The sequence below is a fragment of the Nicotiana tomentosiformis genome, chromosome 12, assembly GCF_000390325.3.
Source record: "Nicotiana tomentosiformis chromosome 12, ASM39032v3, whole genome shotgun sequence".
NCBI classification, from domain to species: domain Eukaryota; kingdom Viridiplantae; phylum Streptophyta; class Magnoliopsida; order Solanales; family Solanaceae; genus Nicotiana; species Nicotiana tomentosiformis.
In genome coordinates, this window is record NC_090823.1 from 13,789,908 (window position 1) to 13,808,995 (window position 19,088).

The following is a 19,088-nucleotide window of genomic DNA, read 5'->3' on the forward strand; positions in this document are numbered from 1 at the left end:
ACGAAACCCCGGATTTTGGTATCACTCTACTATTTTCAGTGACGCACATGCTAGGTGACGGGCGTGTGGGCGTGCACTATTAGGAATTTGTGACTTGGTTCATCCCGTAGCAACTGTAAAGTTGCATACTTTGTTGAAACTATATGATACTTATATGTTTTAGAAATAATTTCTATAAATTGGGTTGAATACCATATTTGGGCCTTGCGCCAAAGCTGTTTGGACCCTTCGGGGCTGTTTCTTATCATCCTCTCATTGTTTTCGATTGAAAATCTATACTCAATCATGTTTATACTTGTTTATCGCATAACTCAGTTTTATGACTCTATTTTGATGCATATAAATATTTTGGGCTGAACACCCTGTTTTACTGAAATACCCAAGTGGCTTGAGAGGTTTATGATTGAGTGAGGCCGAGGGCTTGATTTGTGAGGATGAGTGTGGATAGAGTGAGGCTGAGGGCCTGATTTGTGAGGATGAGTGTGGATCGGGGCTGCCCGCCGGCAGCATACTTTATTATAGCACGTGAGTTGTCCATGCAGATTATAGCGCTTGGACTGAAGGAGCCCCTTCGGAGTCTGTACACACCCCCTAGTGAGCGCAGGTACCTACTGAGTGCGAGTGCCGAGTGCTGAGTGACTGAGAGGCATGAGTGATTGTGAGGTATGCCCGAGTGGCAATAGTGATTGTGAGGTATGCCCGAGTGGCAAGAGTGACTGTGAGGTTTGCCCGAGGGGCTGTTTATGATTTCATCATTTTTGTTCACCTTTGCATTGAGCCTTTGGTTGAAAAACTATTGGAAAAATATCCTTAAATGATTTTTACTGGAACCGGATTTAAATGAGATGATTTGATTCAACCACTGATTTTTAAAACAAGTTGTACATTACTGAGATTTCATGAGATGAACGTTATATGTTTTGTTACTCGTCACTACTTCTCAGTCTTTCTTTATTGTTGTTACTTACTGAGTTAACGTACTCACGTTACTCCATGTATCTTGTGTGTAGATTCAGGTGTAGCTGGACACGGTAACGGTTATTGAGTGTTCTAGTTGCAGATTTTCTTGGAGATAGCAAGGTAGCTGTTTGGCGATCGCAGCCCCTGCTCTTCTCCCTCTTATCTTCCTCTAGTGGTATTTAGCTATTTTCTAGGCTGAGTTAGCCTTGATATTGTTAGACAGATTATATTAGATGCTCATGATTAGTGACACCTCGATGTCGGGCTTTTCTTTTCCGCACTTTTGTTTTTCTTTGATTTGAACTCCTTAAATGAAGGTTATATGTTAAATAATATCAAAATTATCTTGGAAATGAAAAATATTGGTTTTGTTTGGAAATGAGTCGGCTTGCCTAGTTCCATTATAGACGCCATCACGACAGGTTAGGTTTTTGGGTCGTGACAGATTGGTATCAGAGCCTAGGTTACATAAGTCTCACGAGTCATGAGCGGGTTTAGTAGAGTCTTGCGGATCGGTACGAAGACGTCTGTACTTATCTTCGAGAGGCTGCAGAACCTTTTGGAAACTCCACATTCTTGAATTCTTGTTGTGTGAATCTGTTGATTCTAGTAACTAAACATCTGTTGTTTCATTCTCTCACAGATGGTGTGGACTCGTACTACCGGTCAGGAAGGTCAGCCACCAGTACCACCAGCCAGGGCCACGAGAGGCCGAGGCCGCGGTAGAGGCCGTGGTAGGGGAATAGGTGCATCCCGTACAGTAGCTAGGGTAGTACCTACAGATCCACCGGTTGTCCCAGATCAGGACTAGGTTCCAGTTGTTCATGCACCAGCTCAGGCACCACATGTGCCTATTGTGATTCCAGGCCTTCAGGAAGCCCTAGCTCGGATTCTGACAGCGTGTACTGGCCTTGCTCAGGCGGTCTCTATTTCGACGGCCGCAACCACTTCTCAGGCCATTGGAGGCACTCAGACTCCCGTCGCTCACACACCCGAGCAGGTTATTCAGGGTCTTCAGACACCAGAGGCACCACCAGCCTAGCCGGTTGCAGTTGCTCAGGATTATATGGTTCCTGCTATGCCTAAGGATGATCAACGTAGGTTGCAGAGGTTTGGGAGACTCCAGCCACCACCTTTCAGTGGCACAGAGAGAGAGGATGCTCAGGACTTTTTGGACAGGTATCAGAGGATACTCTGTACTGCTGTTATTTTGGAGACTTGTGGGGTCTCATTCACTACCTTTCAGTTTTCTGGGGCTGCACTCAGATGGTGGGAGACTTACGAGAGGTGTAGGCATGTTGGCGCAGCAGTTCTCCATGGTCTTTTTGGAGCAGTTCGTGCCTCAATCTCATAGAGAGGAGCTGCGCAGACAGTTTGAGCGGCTTCACTGGGGTGACATGTCTGTGACACAGTATGAGATACGGTTCTCTGAGTTGGCCCGTCATACGATCTGGTTGGTTCCCAGGGACAGGGAAAAGATCATGAGGTTTATTGATGGTCTCACTTATCAGCTACAGTTACTCATGACCAGAGAGAGGGTTTCAGGTGCTATTTTTGATGAGGTTGTCGACATTGCTCGGCAGATTGAGATGGTTCGCGATCAGGAGAGGGTTGAGAGGGAGGCCAAGAGGCCTCGTGGTCAGGGTGGATTCAGCGGTGCTCCTTTTGGGGGTCAGTTCCAGCACGGTAGAGGTCGTCATTTCAGACAGGCTCAGTCAGCTCGGCCATTTCATCGGGGTGCATCATCTGGCCATGGTTCTCACAGTTCTCTTCAGGGCCATTCATCGCTTAGTGCCCTTCCAGTTCAGAGTTCATCCTGCGCTCCACCTATTCAAGGCTCTTGCATGCTAGGTTCTTCTACTAGTCATCCCGGTGCTAGGGGTTCCCTTCAGTTTCCGCCACCAGCACCAGGGAGTTGTTTTGAGTGTGGGAAGCTTAGGCATATGTAGAGGCAGTGTCCTCGTCGTCATGGAGGTCTATCTCAGTAGAAGAGTCAACTTCCAACTACAGCACCAGTTACCTCACCACCCGCCAAGTCAGCTCGGGGTGGAGGTCAGTCAGCTAGGGGTCACCCTAGAGGGGGAGGCAGATCAGAGGGTGGTCAGGCCCGTTTCTATGCTCTCCCGACCAGACCAGATGATATTGCTTCAGATGTTGTGATTACATGTATTGTCTTAGTTTGTCATAGAGATGCCTCGGTATTATTTGATCCTGGTTCCACGTATTCATATGTTTCCTCGTATTTCGCTCATTTTCTGGATATGCCCTGTGAGTCCTTAGTTTCATCTGTACATGTATCTACTCATGTGGTCGATACTATTATTGTGGACCGCGTATACCGGTCATGTGTGGTGACTATTGGGGGTCTGGAGACCCAAGTGGACCTTTTGATGCTCAGTATGGTCAACTTTGATGTGATATTGGGTATGGATTGGCTATCTCCATATCATACTGTTCTAGATTGTCACGCTAAGATGGTGACGTTGACTATGCCGGGAATTCCGAGGGTTAAATGGAGTGGTTCTGTAGATTATGTACCAAGTAGGGTGATTTCATATTTGAAGGCTCAGCGCATGGTTTAGAAGGGTTGCCTATCTTATTTGGCTTTTGTGAGGGATGTTAGTGCAGAGACTCCTGTCATTGATTCTGTTCCGGTGGTATGTGATTTTCCGGATGTGTTTCCTGCAGACCTGCAGGACATGCCGCCTGACAGGGATATTGACTTTGGTATTGATTTGGTGCCGGGCACTCAGCCCATTTCTATTCCACCCTATCGTATGGCACCGGCAGAGTTGAAGGAATTTAAAGAACAACTTTAGGAACTCCTTGATAAGCGGTTTATTCGGCCTAGTGTGTCACCTTAGGGTGCACCGGTTCTATTTGTGAAGAAGAAGGATAGTTCCATGAGAATGTGTATTGATTACAGGCAGTTGAACAAGGTCACAGTCAAGAACAAGTATCCTTTGCCTCGTATTGATGATTTATTCGACCAGCTTCAGGGAGTGAGGGTGTTCTCTAAGATCGATTTGAGGTTCGGTTATAACCATCTGAAGATTCGGGATTCAAATATTCTTAAAACAACTTTCAGGACCCGATATGGCCATTATGAGTTCTTGGTGATGTCTTTTGGGCTGACCAATGCCCTAGCAGCGTTCACGCATTTGATGAACAATGTATTCCAGCCCTATTTGGACTCATTCGTTATTGTATTCATTGATGACATCCTGGTGTACTCTCGTAGCTGGGAGGGACACACTCAGTATTTGAGGATTGTATTACAGAGATTGAGGGAGAGGAAGCTTTATACAAAGTTCTCCAAATGTGAGTTTTGGCTCAGATCAGTAGCATTCTTGGGGCACGTGGTGTCCAGTGAGGGTATTCAGGTGGATCCGAAGAAGATAGAGGCGGTGCAGAGTTGGCCTATAGCCACGGAGATTAGGAGCTTTGTTAGTTTGGCAGGTTACTACCGTCGCTTTGTAGAGGGATTTTCATCTATTGCATCGCCCTTGACCAAATTGACCCAAAAGGGTGCTCCATTCAGGTGGTCGGATGAGTGTGAGGAGAGCTTTCAGAAGCTCAAGACTGCTTTGACCACAACTCCAGTGTTAGTTCTGCAATCAGCTTCAGGTTCTTACACTGTGTATTGTTATGCCTCGAGGATAGGCATTGGTTGTGTTTTGATACAGGAGGGTAGGGTGATTGCCTATGCCTCGCGCCAGTTGAAGACCCATGAGAAGAACTATCATGTCCATGATCTTGAGTTAGCAGGCATTGTTCACGCCTTGAAGATTTGGCGTCATTATTTGTATGGGGTTCATTGTGAGATCTATACAGATCACTTGAGTCTGCAGTATCTGTTAAAGCATAAGGATCTTAATTTGCGTCAGCGGAGATGCTTGGAGCTTCTTAAGGACTATGATATCACTATTTTGTACCATCCAGGGAAGGCCAATGTGGTGGACGATGCTTTAAGTCGCCGTGCAGAGAGTTTGGGGATTTTAGCATATCTTCCAGCCACAGAGAGACCTTTGGCATTGGATGTTCAGGCCTTAGCGGGCCAGCTTGTCAGATTGGATATTTTGGAGCCTAGTCGGGTATTGGCTTGTGTGGTCTCCAGGTCTTCTCTTTATGATCGTATCAGGGAGCGTCAATATGATAACCCCCACTTGCTCGTTCTTCAAGACAGGGTTCAGAGAGGTGATGCTAGGGATGTGACTATTGGTGATGATGACGTACTGAGAATGTAGAGCCGGATATGTGTGCCAAATGCAGATGGGCTTCGAGAGTTGATTCTTGAGGAGGCCCACAGCTCGCGGTATTCCATCCATCCGGGTGCCGCGAAGATGTACCAGGATTTGAGGCAGCACTATTGGTGGAGGCAGATGAAGAAAGATATAGTTGGGTTTGTGGCTCGGTGTCTCAACTGTCAGCAAGCTAAGTATGAACATCAGAGACCGAGTGGCTTGCTTCAGAGATTAGAGATCCCAGAGTGGAAGTGGGAGCGGATTACCATGGACTTTGTAGTTGGGCTTCCACGAACTTCGAGGAGGTTCAATGCTATTTGGGTTATTGTGGATCGATTGACCAAGTCTGCGCACTTCATTCCAGTTGGTACCACTTACTCTTCAGAGCGGTTGGCTGAGATTTACATCCGAGATATCGTTCGCCTGCATGGTGTCCCAGTTTCCATCATTTCAGATAGGGGCACTCAGTTCACATCGTAGTTTTGGAGGGCCGTGCAGTGAGAGTTGGGTACTCAGGTTGAGTTGAACACATCTTTTCACCCTCAGACGGACGGGTAGTCCGAGCGCACTATTCAGATATTGGAGGACATGTTACGTGCTTGTGTCATTGACTTTGGGGGTTCATGGGACCAGTTTCTGCCACTCGTGGAGTTTGCATATAACAACAGTTATCAGTTGAGTATTCAGATGGCTCCGTACGAGGCTTTGTATGGGAGGAGGTGTAGATCTTCGATTGGATGGTTTGAGCCGGGTGAGGCTAGGCTCTTAGGTACAGACTTGGTCCAGGATGCATTAGATAAGGTGAAATTGATTCAGGAGCGGCTTCGCATGACGCAATCTAGGCAGAAGAGCTACGCGGATAGGAAGGTCCATGATATGTCTTTTATGGTTGGGGAGAAGGTTTTGCTGAAGGTATCACCCATGAAGGGTGTTATGAGGTTTGGGAAGAGGGGCAAGTTGAGCCCCCGGTTCATTGGGCCTTTTGAGGTGCTTCAGAGGATTGGGGAGGTGGCTTATAAGCTTGCCTTGCCACCCAGCTTGTCGAGTGTGCATCCAGTATTTCATGTTTCCATGCTCCGGAAGTATATTGGATATCCGCCCCATGTTTTGGATTTCAGCACGGTTCAGTTGGATTGTGATATGACTTATGATGTGGAGACGGTGGCTATTTTGGATCGGCAGGTTCGAAGGTTGAGGTCAAAGGATATAGCTTCAGTGAAGGTGCAATTGAGAGGTCAGCCTGTGGAGGAGGCCACCTGGGAGACCGAGCGGGAGATGCGGAGCAGATATCCATGCTTATTCGAGACTCCAAGTATGTTTCTAGACCGTTCGAGGACGAACATATGTTTAAGAGGGGGAGGATGTAATGACCTGGCCGGTCGTTTCGAGAGTTATAACCCTGTTTTCCCTATTTATACTTAGTTTTGTGTTATTCAGGTATATTATGTTATATCGAGGTAGTTGGTTCGGGTCCGGAAGGAACCCGGAGTGAAATGAGACACTTAGTCTCATAACTGAAAAGTTTAAGTTAGAAAAGTGAATCGGATATGGACCTATGTGTAACCGACCTCGGATTTGAATTCTGATGGTTCCGTTAGCTCCATTAGGTGATTTTGAACTTAGGAGTGCGTCCGGAATGTGATTTGGAGGTCCGTGGTAGAAATAGGCTTGAATTGGCGAAATTGAAAATTTGGCGATTTCGGTCGGTAGTGGAAAATTTGATATCGGGGTCGGAATGGAATTCCGGAAGTTGGAGTAGGTTCGTAGTGTCATTTGTGACGTGTGTGCAAAATTTGAGGTCATTCGGACGTGGTTTGGTTGGTTTTGGCATCGGTTGCCGAATTTGGAAATTTAGAAGTTCTTAGGCTTGAATCCGAGAGTAATTTGATGATTTGATGTTGTTTTGAGTGATTCGAAGGTTCGACTAAGTTGATATGTTGATATATTACTTGTTGGTATTTTTGGTTGAGGTCCCGAGGGCCTCGGGGTGATTCCGGGTGGTTAACGGATTTATCACGTGAGTTGTCCGTGCAGATTATAGCGCTTGGAGTCTGTACACACCCCCAGTGAGAGCAGGTATCTACTGAGTACGAGTGCCGAGTGCTGAGTGACTGGGAGGCATGAGTGATTGTGAGGTATGCCCGAGTGACAAGAGTGATTGTGAGGTATGCCCGAGTGGCAAGAGTGACTATGAGGTTTGCCCGAGGGGCTGTACATGAGTGATGTTTTGCCCGAGGGGCTGTTTATGATTTCATCATTTTTGCTCACCTTTACATTGAGCCTTTGGTTGAAAAACTGTTGGAAAAATATCTTTAAATGATTTTTACTGGAACCGGGTTTAAATGAGATGATTTGATTCAAACACTGATTTTTTAAACAGGTTGTACATTACTGAGATTTCATGATATGAACGTTATATGTTTTATTACTCGTCATTACTGCTCAGTCTTTATTTATTGTTGTTACTTACTGAGTTGGCGTACTCACGTTACTCCATGCACCTTGTGTGCAGATTCAGGTGTAGCTAGACATGGTAGCGGTTATTGAGTGTTCTGGTTGCAGATTTTCTTGGAGATATCAAGGTAGCTGTTTGGCGATCGCAGCCCGTGCTCTTCTCTCTCTTATCTTCCTCTAGTGGTATTTAGCTATTTTCCAGGCTGAGTTAGCCATGATATTGTTAGACAAATTATATTAGATGCTCATGACTAGTGACACCCCGATGTCGGATTTTCCTTTTCCGCACTTTTGTTTTTCTTTGATTTGAACTCCTTAAATGAAGGTTTTATGTTAAATAATATCGAAATTATCTTGGAAATGAAAAATATCGGTTTTGTTTGGAAATGAGTCGGTTTGCTTAGTTCCACGATAGGCGCCATCACGACAGGTTAGGTTTTTGGGTCGTGACACCTAAATATTGGACTATATTTACAACAATATATTTTCTTGCACGAATAACTATATGTTGCACTTTCAAGAGGGATATCAATATCGACAACAAGAGTTCTTGTTATGGAAGAACAACAAAGCATTATAAGGAAATATACACAAAATAATATCGTCTACAAAGAAGTGTTTGGTAAGATACCATCACATTAAATATCTTTAAGCTACAATTATTATCTAATCAACATGATTAAATTAATCATTTGTGTAAGTTTTGATGACATTTTTTCATTTTGAATTCACATATTATGTTAATGTTTCTCATTAATTAATTTTTTTCCTTCCTCCATATAAATAAATATTTAAACCATCATGTGTCATTATGAACGTGCAACGCACGTTTATAGATACTAGTTATACTAAAAGTGAGAAGTTCCCTCCTGCAAAGTTAGATTACGATTTTGCCCCTATTGTAAAATATTTTTAAATAAAATATTAAACAACTAATATAATAAATATGAAATAGTAATATTATAATTACATGACCTAATTAAAAATGATGAAAAATGTATCGATGAAAGGATAATACAGTTTCTAAAGACCATAAAAGTCCAGAAAAAGAGAAACTTGGGTAACATACCCATTTAAGTTATTTTGTCAATTAATTTGTTTGAAAGCTAAAAGACTTTATCACCTAATTCATATTATTATAGTAAATATACTAATACTAAATACTAAAGTAGGAAAAGTAGGAAGCTTTATTAAATCAATTCAAAACGATAATATCCTTTAAAATTTGAAGTACCATTTTGTCCTTGGGGTAAAACCTTTTCAATTAAATAATTCTTTTTTCAGTTACATAATTCTTATTTATTAGATTAAAAACAAACCGATGAATTAAAAATGGAGCAGTAATGCAATGAATCCAGTGAGAGTTGAGGCATTTGATTGTCCTTCATTTATTTACCAAGGACGTTTCTCATCATTTATCATGGAAAACATTCACATTTTCTTTTCAAATTTTGTCCGTTTACATGCTATACCTTCTTGAATTCTCTTAATTGCACATCCTCTTTTCCCTTTTCTTTTTCCAATTTCTCTCATCACTTTCCTAACAATGGTAATGATTCAACCTTAAATTATCTTCTCTTCTCTTTTCCTTTGTCTGAATTATCTTTTCCAACAAATATTACTCTTTAAATTTCGTTCAGGTGGATTTGTTATTTACTTTACTTGGACTCTTTTGCAAGCTTGGATTCATATTAATTTCTAGCGTTCGATGTATTCTTTGTTGTATACTACTATGTCATTTTTGTTGTTGTAATTGTAACTTTTTATTATCTATCATACGCATATCATCGTTATTTTATATACAATGTCAGATCAAGTAATTTTGTAAATCTTTTCCCTACCTTCTATTATCGTTACAATCGAAATTCTTTCTCAAAAATCCTTCCATTCTGTTATGAAAAAAAAAATGGAAGAAACCTAAGCAGATAAGAGGAAGAGTAGATGAATGATGCTGGAGAGAAATGAATACGGTCATAGTGTCAGCGATGAGAGAAAGACAAAATAGACTTTAGGATTTAATGAATTTAGTTTTGGTTCCTTTTTTTTCTTAAAATATATTTTGTTAACTCAATTTTCAAAAGAAAAAATTGAATATTCTGCTTTGAGAATTAGTGAAATGCATGATCAACTGTAAGACGATAATCATTTTTATACTTATAGAATTTACACAAAATGTTTTTGTTCCTTTTCTTATTTTAGGTCGTTCATAACTAATATTTTGTTATTTTAAATCTATGTAAATACTTTGTGATCTTTATTCCTTAACTTGTGTGTCATTTTCTTTAATATAATATTGCAATTACTCAATAAAATAAGCATCTCATAAAAGTGTGTTTAGAATAATACATTAATTAATTTTTAAACTTCAAATGTGCTTATAAATAAATGTTCAATTACAAATAGCATATATATTTCTTAAATTTGCAAAGAAAAGTTTGAGATAATATGAAAAATTAAAATATTGTTATATAATGAAAGGTTCACTTTTACGTTCAAAATGAAGAACAATAATTAAAAAAAAACAAAAAAAAAAAATATTGTGTACGCACCGATGATTTAGGTACTCCTGCAAATTTTTGTCCCTCTAGAAAAATAATAATGATTTGATTCAAAGTTTCAACTTTAGCTAAAATAAAATAAAATTATTTATACTTATATGCGTTTAGAAGAGAGAGTACAAGAGTTTGGACTCTCAATCGTAATATTCTCTGCTTAATTTTATAGTTCTTTTTATTTACTAGAAAAAGTTTAAAATTTGAATTATTTAAAATATACAGTATATTTATTATGCTTACATATATTAGTACCTTGATTAATAATATGTAGTATTTCTTTGTAAATTTTCAAATTAGATTGTTCTTACTTTTGCAATTAAAAAGCTCAAGAAGGTGTTTATAAGAATGAATTAGAGTTTATTCTTTTATTAAGCAGGCTAAATAGAATCAGTAATCATCATTATCTTTTACACGTTTTTTTCTTTAACTATTATTTTCTATGTCTCAAGTAAGTAAATTTATGTTTTTCTTTAAAATAAGTTTGCACTTATTGAATTATGATACACGCTCAACGCGCGTGCAAAGAGACTAGTATTATAATAAACGGCCAATCACATATATATTAGATTAGTGGTTTAAAAGGCGTTTTCTGAACGAGCCCCGAGGCGTATCAGAAATGCACCGAGGCATATTGGCGGTGTGTAATTGATAATATAGGAGATTAGAAGACATTTGTCCTGTGAAAAATTACTTCCTGTACAGTTAGTTCTCTTACATAAAAAGAGCTTGAACTTTACTTCTGATTTTTTCCCGGTTGCTTCCTTTTCTATTTGGTTAATGGAGAGAGATAAGATCAGCTTATTCATCTAACTAATCTCATTCCTGCCAAAAATGAATAGATAAATTAACGAGTTCAAGGTTTACTAGTAACTCAAACTATTTCAATCTTCTTCATATTTCCCACTGAATCCAACTCTGTGCAGTAATTGTGTGAAAAGAGTGAGAGATTATTAGACTATGAAATTCAGAATAACACATCATCACATATATAAGAAACATACAATCCTGTTCAAAACGGGACGGTTTAATACTTAGTGAGTGCCTCGAGCTCATGTAAATATATCTAGGCACTTGGGCTCAATGTCAAATTCTCTTATATCTCCCCCAATCCCCAGTTTTTTCACTTTGTTAATGGACTGAAAAGTACTCAATGTACTCTAAAAAATGTAGTCTAAATACCAGCTTATGAAAAAGATAGTAAAAATGGATTATCTCATTCTACTGTAGAGAAACAAGCATTGATGACAAACTTTAAGGATGTTGTTTCCAATATTTTCTTGTTCTTTTTGGATTTGCTTAGCAAAAGTCACGAGGGAAGGAGAGCAAGCGTGTAACTCAATTAGTTGCAGTGTCATACTCTCTGCAAATCCTTGAGGAATCTCTTCTAAGCAACTGCAATTTCTGATAGTTACGCGCTCAAGGCATGGGAGAAATTCATCAGTACTGGCTCTCCAATAACGAAGACGCAAATTTTCAAGGAGCAAGAATTTCAATTCAGGAAATTCAGTTTCTATTACTTCCCACTCTTCATGTAGAAAGGCACCAGCTTTCAATTTGAGCACCTCGAGTTTGAGCAACTGGCCAATGATCCTCATAATTTCCCATTGTAGATAAGTGTGGCAAAGAGTTAACTGCTTGAGGTGTGGTGGGAAAGAACTCGGACATGGAAGCCTAAAAGGTGATTCAGTTGATGGAGATTCGGACGATGCAATACTCAGTGTTTTGAGTTCATGTAAAAACATAAGACTATCTAGGCATTTGGTGTCACCACAAAATTCCTCTTTTTTGCCAGTAATCCCCAATTTTTTCACCTTCGACAAAAGTAGGGCCAGGGACGCATCTCCGCCTGAAAGCGAGTTGCTGCCCTATGTAGAACCCAAAACTTCCGAAACTATATCTCTCGATGAGAGAGTTGGGCTGATAGAAAAAGGTCTGAAGGTCGTACATCGTCGTATTTCCGCTGCAGAAAACAATATATGTTCACTTGAGTCAGTTGCCCTTGATGAACTTGAAGAAGTCAAAGGGAACGTTCAGGAGCAAGACGACGGGCTAACCAACCTTGAACTCAAGCTCACTGAGGCTTTGTCTGCCTTACAGGCAGAAGTTGAAACTTTAAAACTGCGTCTAGAAGAGACAGCAGGAACCACTGGGCGAGGTCCCATCACTGTTCGGGAAACACGTATTGAGGCTCCTAAACCCAAAGAATTTCGGGCTGAAAGAAGCGCTCAAGACGTGGAAAACTTCTTGTGGCAGCTGGATGCTTATTTCGAACATCTAAGCATTACCAACGATGCTGCCAAAATCTGAACGGCAGCCATGTACTTATCAGAAACCGCCATACTTTGGTGGTGCAGAAAGAAGGCAGATATGAAAAAAGGAACGTGCTCCATTGACACTTGGAAGCAGTTCAAAGAGGAGCTAAAACGACAGTTTTATCCTCAAAATGTTGTACACGAGGCTCGCCGACAGTTGAGGGAGCTTAGGCAAACATCCTCCATCCTTGAGTACGTAAAGGATTTTACAAAACTCACCCTTCAGATCCCCAACTTGACCAGTGAGGATCTATTGTTCCATTTCTTGGATGGCTTGCAGAATTGGGCCAAACAAGAATTACATAGGCGATAGATCGACAACGTCGATGAGGCTATTATAGTAGCCGAATCATTGTCAGATTTCCGGACAGGAGCATTCAAGGGAAATAACAATCGGAGCCAAGCTGCTGCTGCTCCAAAGACGGACACCCACAGAGGCAAAGGCAAATTTGTTCCCCATCGGAACAACGATAACAGAGGCAACCGAAACCACTCTTCTAATTACCGCAAGGATTATGATGAGAAGAGGAAAGGAGGCGCACCTAAGGCTGCTCAGCGAGATGTTTGCTATCTTTGCGGAGACCCTTCTCATGCTGCTCGAAATTGCCCTACACTAAACAAGTTAGGAGCAATTGTTGCAGCCCACCAGCAGTAAGGACAAACTGCTGCACCTACTGATAAGCAACCAGATGAGCGAAGAGCACCAGCTGAGGGTACAGGACAAGGGAAGAACAAGGCCGTAGGCTTGTTCAATCAAATGGCCTTGATAAACCATATGACCATTGCTGCTGTTGCTGCCCAACCGCCTCGTGTGAGGCCCCGTGAATCTTTATTTGTCGATGCCAAGTTAAACGGCAAAGACGTACGCATCATGGTGGATACAGGTGCGACACATAATTTTGTGATAGAGGAACGAGCTAGGGAGCTTGGACTTGTCTTTATATCCAGCGACACGATAATGAAGACTGTCAATGCCCTTCCCACTACCGTTCATGGCTTTGCTCCTAACGTACACATTGCTTTAGGAGACTGGCAGGGATTGACGGACTTCACCGTTGCTCCCATGGATGTCTTTGACATCATTCTGGGATTGGACTTTTGGTATGAGGTCAACGCACTTATTGCACCACGTATCAACCAGCTTCACATAAGCGATCCCGAAGGTTCGTGTATTGTGCCCCTTGTTCGGGTACCACAAACTGGAATGCATCTGTCAGCGATGCAATTTGTGAAAGGTTTCAAGAAAGGGGAACCAACATTTCTTGCAACCTTGACGGGAATCGTTGAGCCTTCCCTTGAGGCAGTAGCATTGCCTCCCTGCATTGAGCAAGTCCTTGATGATAATAAGGACGTGATGCCGGAAGAACTTCCCAAACATTTGCCACCACGAAGGGAAGTTGATCATCAGATCGAGCTGGTTCCAGGGGCAAAGCCACCTGCCATGTCGCCTTATCGCATGGCGCCCCCAAAATTGGAGGAATTGAGGTAGAGGCTGGCCACATACGACCATCCAAGGCACCTTACGGAGCTCCTGTCTTATTTCATAAGAAGAAGGAGGGTACCATGCGCTTATGTATTGATTATCGGGCCCTTAACAAGGTCACTGTGAAGAATAAGTACCCTATCCCTCTCATTGCTGATTTATTTGACCGCTTGGGGCAGGACAAGGTGTTCACCAAGATGGATTTGAGGAAAGGTTACTACCAAGTGCGGATTGCCGATGGAGACGAGCCCAAGACAACTTGTGTTACACGGTATGGGGCTTTTGAATGGTTGGTAATTCCATTCGGTTTGACAAACGCTCCTGCAACCTTCTGCACTTTGATGAACAAACTATTCCATCCCTTCTTGGATCAGTTCGTTGTCATCTATTTAGATGATATTGTGGTTTACAGCAACAATATGGAAGACCATGCGGAACACCTTCGCAAGGTATTCAAGGTACTAAGGGAAAATTATCTGTGCGTTAAACGTGAAAAATGCAGCTTCGTACAGCCCGTAGTACAGTTCCTCGGGCATACAATCAGCCATAGGGAAATCCGAATGGATAGGGACAAGGTGGAAGCTATCCAGGATTGGGAAGCTCCTACAAAGGTACCGGAACTTCGGTCCTTTCTCGGCTTAGCCAACTATTATCGTAGATTCATCTTTGGTTACTCGGATATTGCATCCCCCCTCACTGACTTGCTGAAGAAGGACAGAGAGTGGGAATGGAGCGACATCTGCCAGAAGGCATTCGAGAAACTCAAGGCAGCAATCACCAAGGAACCCGTATTGGCACTGCCTGATTTCTCGAAAGTTTTTGAAGTTCAGACCGATGCGTCTGACTTTGCTATAGGAGGCGTACTGATGCAAGAGGGCCATCCTATAGCCTTTGAGAGTCGAAAGCTGAATGACGCTGAAAGGCGTTACACGGTCCAAGAGAAAGAAATGACTGTTGTAGTCCATTGCCTAAGGACTTGGCGTCATTACTTGTTGGGGGCACATTTTGTTGTCAAGACTGACAACGTAGCAACAAGCTACTTCCAAACACAGAAGAAGCTATCTGCCAAGCAGGCCCGTTGGCAAGATTTCTTGGCCGAATTCGACTACACCCTGGAATACAAACCGGGGAAAGCTAACGTAGTTGCCGATGCTTTGAGTCGCAAGACAGTACTAGCAACCATGGTTAGCTCATCAAGCAGTGGAATCATCAAGACCATCTTAGAGGGCATGCAACATGAACCCGTGGCAAAACAGCTTCTTGCCTTGGCTAGTCAAGGCAAAACTCAGAGATTTTGGAAAGAAGATGGTCTCTTGTACACCACTGGCAAAAGGGTTTACGTTCCCAAATGGGCAAATCTCCAGCGTACTCTGCTGAAAGAAGGTCATGACTTTGCCTAGGCAGGTCATCCAGGGCAAAAACGCACATTGGCCCTGATTGAGTCTTCTTATTATTGGCCTCGGATGCGGGACGACATCGAGGTATATGTACGCACTTGTCTAGTTTGTCAACAAGACAAGGTGGAATCCAAGCTTCCTGGGGGTTTACTTGGGCCGCTGCCAGTTGCGGCGAAGCCATGGGACAACATAACCATGGACTTCATCATGTGTTTGCCAAATTCGGAGGGATTCGGCACCATTATGGTGGTTGTCGATAGATTCACCAAGTATGCAACATTTTCGGCCACCACTGCCGGTTGCAAAGCTAAAGAGGCAGCACGTATATTCTTGAGGGACATCGTGAAATATTGGGGCGTGCCTAAGCACATCATAAGCGATCGAGACCCTCGTTTCACTGGCGCATTCTGGAAAAAATTGTTCAGCTTGTTGGGAACTCAACTGCACTTCTCAACAAGTTTCCATCCTCAAACAGATGGACAAACGGAAAGGATTAATGCCTTGCTTGAATGCTATCTGAGGCATTATGTCAGCGCCAATCAAAGAGACTGGGCTAAGCTACTGGACATAGGTCAATTCTCTTACAATTTGCAATGCAGCGAGGCGACTGGGAAGAGTCCCTTTGAGCTTGCAACTGGGCAACAACCCAACACTCCTCAATCATTGCCCGCCAACGTCGGATTGAAAAATCCGGGGGCTTTTCACATGGACAAGTTTTGGGAGGAACAAGCCGATCTAGCTAGGTCATATCTTGACAAGGCAGCCCGCAAAATGAAGAAATTTGCGGACCGAAAGCGTCGTCCAGTCAACTATAGGATTGGAGACAGGGTCATGGTAAAATTAAATCCACGGCAGTTCCAATCACTGTGAGGCATACATCATAGTCTAATTCGCCGATATGAGGGCCCATTAGAAATTGTTTCCAAAGTGGGGATAATATCATATCGACTGGACATGCCGCGTCATCTGAAAATCTATCCAGTCTTCCATGCTAGCCAATTGAAACCATATTTCGAAGACATGGAAGACAAGGATCGGGCGCAGTCCAGTCGAAGCCAAATTTTTGCTACTCCGCCAACAACAGACAAGCAACTGAAAGCCATCATAGACCATCAGTTGGTCCGTGAAAAAGGATGGGGCAATTCAAGCGAATAGTTCCTTGTTCATTGGAAAGGAACTTCGCCAAAGGAGGCATCATGGGAGAAATTCGAAGATTTGTGGCAGTTCAGGGAACAAGTCCACAATTATCTTCAGTTGTATGGCACCGGGGTCGTCGCCATTTCAACTGGGGGAGCGTGCACCGCCCTGCCATCGCACCTATTAATTTTCAGCAATTTCAGCGATGGCGTGGCTTGTCCGAGCTCAAATCTCGGACTACCATCAGTGGAAAAACACGTAGGGCCACACAGAAATGATGAGATGCCTACTAAAAACACCTTTGGCACAAAGTCAGCAGACCAAGGGACAAGCAACCGAAAGTGGGAAGGCATCTTTGACCTTCTGGGCCATGGTTGACAGCAAAATCCACTAAGTCTGCCTTTCCAGCTTTCCATGCTGGAATGCACCAGGCTGCTGTAACAGCCTTACCAGCCCTGCCAACCACCCCTTTTGTATAGCCATTTTCGTTTCTATAAATAGGCTTTATACTCATTCTTTGTAAGCATCAGATATTGTATAATACAATAGAAAATTGGCACTTGCCTCCCAAATTCGAGTCTCTTTCTTTCATAGCTTTCTTGCTTGTTTCGTGTGATTGTCATCGCTTTAGCACGATTGTGCTATTTATTGTCTAAGGGCTGAAGCTAAGTAGCACTCAGGCTAACTTTGCTGCCCTCGCCGAACCCTCAGAAAAACGATTCCGCGACAATCTTGAAATACTTCCTTAGACCGGAGATGCCTCAATTCAGGCATTTCCCAAATTTCATGAGGTAAAGATATGGTAGAAGAGAGTACGAGAGTACTTCCACGAACAATGAAAGTCTGTAAATTACAAAGACTGGAAATATGTAGATATTTAGATATCGTAATTGTCAAAGCCACATACCTTAAACAGATTAGGAGTAATATTGCAGTAGGGATATCATCGAATACCACAGCCTCCAAGTCCAGTACTCTTAGACATTTAAAATCAGATAGTCTTAATTCATTCACGGATTCCATTCCGCTGAACAAAAAATGAAGGGAAACAGTTTTGCTATGAGTAAGATCATCGAAAGGAGCAGGATGATAGTCTTCCTTTGAAACTAACACCCACCGACGATCGTGAGGAGAAACTGGCTTGTATTGCTCACATGTTTGAGGATTTACAGCATGCAAGAGATTCTCGCTTTTAGCTTCTCTCAAGCAGAAGATCATGAACCCTACATGTCTTGATTTTACCATTCAAGCTTCGCGTCCTAACAACAACTAGACTTCTATCAATAAGATCATGTAAAATATCAGCAGCCACTTTTTCGAATTTCTTCAGCCCCGTTAAAGTTAGCTCTAAGTGTCCTTCTGCAGCCCATAATCTAATCGATGTCGATGTGTTTGGTACTTCAAAGAACACAAGATTCACAACTATCTGAATAGCATATTTGTTGTCACAGTGCAAAGAAACAGGCAGTTGAATCTCCACACCTAACTCCTTGAACAAACCTACAACCTAGACTACCTCTGCCACAGTTGAAGCTAGACTTCGATACTCAGCCTCGGCGGAGCTCCGTGAAAAAGTGGCATATTTCTTCGACTTCCAAGCAGAGGCGGACCCATGTGTACGGGTGAGGGGTCACCGAACCCCGTAAACTTCGGTCGAAATCTTGTATATATATACGTATATACCTTAAAATGGTTAATTTAAAGCAGTTGGCACCCTGAATACTAAAAACATTTATGGGGCACTGGTTGAGCAGAATAATATGCCCCCATCGTGTAAAAATTTTGGGTCTGCCTCTGCTTCCAAGAGATGAGGGAATTACGAAGCATCACAATGTAACCAATAAATATCATAGTAAGTAGTAAGCTGAGAATAAGTCTCAGAATGCATGAGAATGCCAAGACCAGGGGAACCCTTAATGTACCTCGCAATCCTGAGAGCAGCAGCCATGTGTGAACATTTTGGAGAGTGCATGAAATGACTCAGACATTGCACAGTAAAAGTAATGTTTGGTCGAGTGATTGTCAGAAATAAGAGTCGACCAACCAACCTCTGATAGGCAGTAGGATCAGCAAAAACATAATCAGCATAGGAACCAACATGCATATCAAACTCTGTGGTGGTGAGCTTTTGGTTTAGTTTCATAGGAGCACCAACTGACTTGGCACCAGCCAGCCCCATGTCAGAGACAAGCTCAAGTGCATACTTTATTTGATGCATCAAAATCCCTTCTTTACTGCGTGCAAACTCTATGCCAAGGAAGTACTTCAATTCACCAAGATCCTTGATCTTAAAAGCCTTCTGCAAACAATCCTTAGTCTCCTGAATCAAGGAAACATCATCTCTGAAGAGATCAATCAACATAGGTTAAGACCACCACCATCTTGCCACGTGACCTCTTGGTGAACAAGGAATAGTCAAAAGGACTTTGCGTAAAATCAGAGAGATCAAGGTTGAGGTAAGTTTAAGGTTCCATTGCCTAGAAGCCTGCTTAAGACCATATAAGGACTTAAGCAGTTTGCACACATGCTAAGAACTGACACCACTC

The 19,088-nt window shown here is 42.4% G+C and overlaps 2 protein-coding genes across 2 annotated transcripts; one reads left to right on the forward strand and one right to left on the reverse strand.

The window, feature by feature from the left end:
* Positions 1-12,580: 12,580 nt before the first annotated feature.
* On the forward strand, positions 12,581-13,180 carry LOC138902264 (uncharacterized). The gene is made up of 2 exons (XM_070190108.1): positions 12,581-12,767; positions 12,885-13,180. Exons 1-2 carry the CDS (start codon positions 12,581-12,583, stop codon positions 13,178-13,180), a joined length of 483 nt encoding a protein of 160 aa, XP_070046209.1.
* Positions 13,181-18,358: 5,178 nt separating this feature from the next.
* LOC138902265 (uncharacterized mitochondrial protein AtMg00810-like) lies at positions 18,359-18,904 on the reverse strand. The gene has a single exon (XM_070190109.1). It carries the CDS (start codon positions 18,902-18,904, stop codon positions 18,359-18,361), a length of 546 nt encoding a protein of 181 aa, XP_070046210.1.
* Positions 18,905-19,088: the final 184 nt, after the last annotated feature.

Excerpts from the sequence above, each read along its gene's own strand:
- LOC138902265 (XM_070190109.1), bottom strand. The coding sequence starts at position 18,904 with ATGTTGATTGATCTCTTCAGAGATGATGTTTCCTTGATTCAGGAGACT.
- LOC138902264 (XM_070190108.1), top strand. The coding sequence starts at position 12,581 with ATGAAAAAAGGAACGTGCTCCATTGACACTTGGAAGCAGTTCAAAGAG. Across the intron at positions 12,768-12,884 it reads TCAGATCCCCAACTTGACCA|ATTTCCGGACAGGAGCATTC; the intron begins GTGAGGATCTAT and ends AATCATTGTCAG.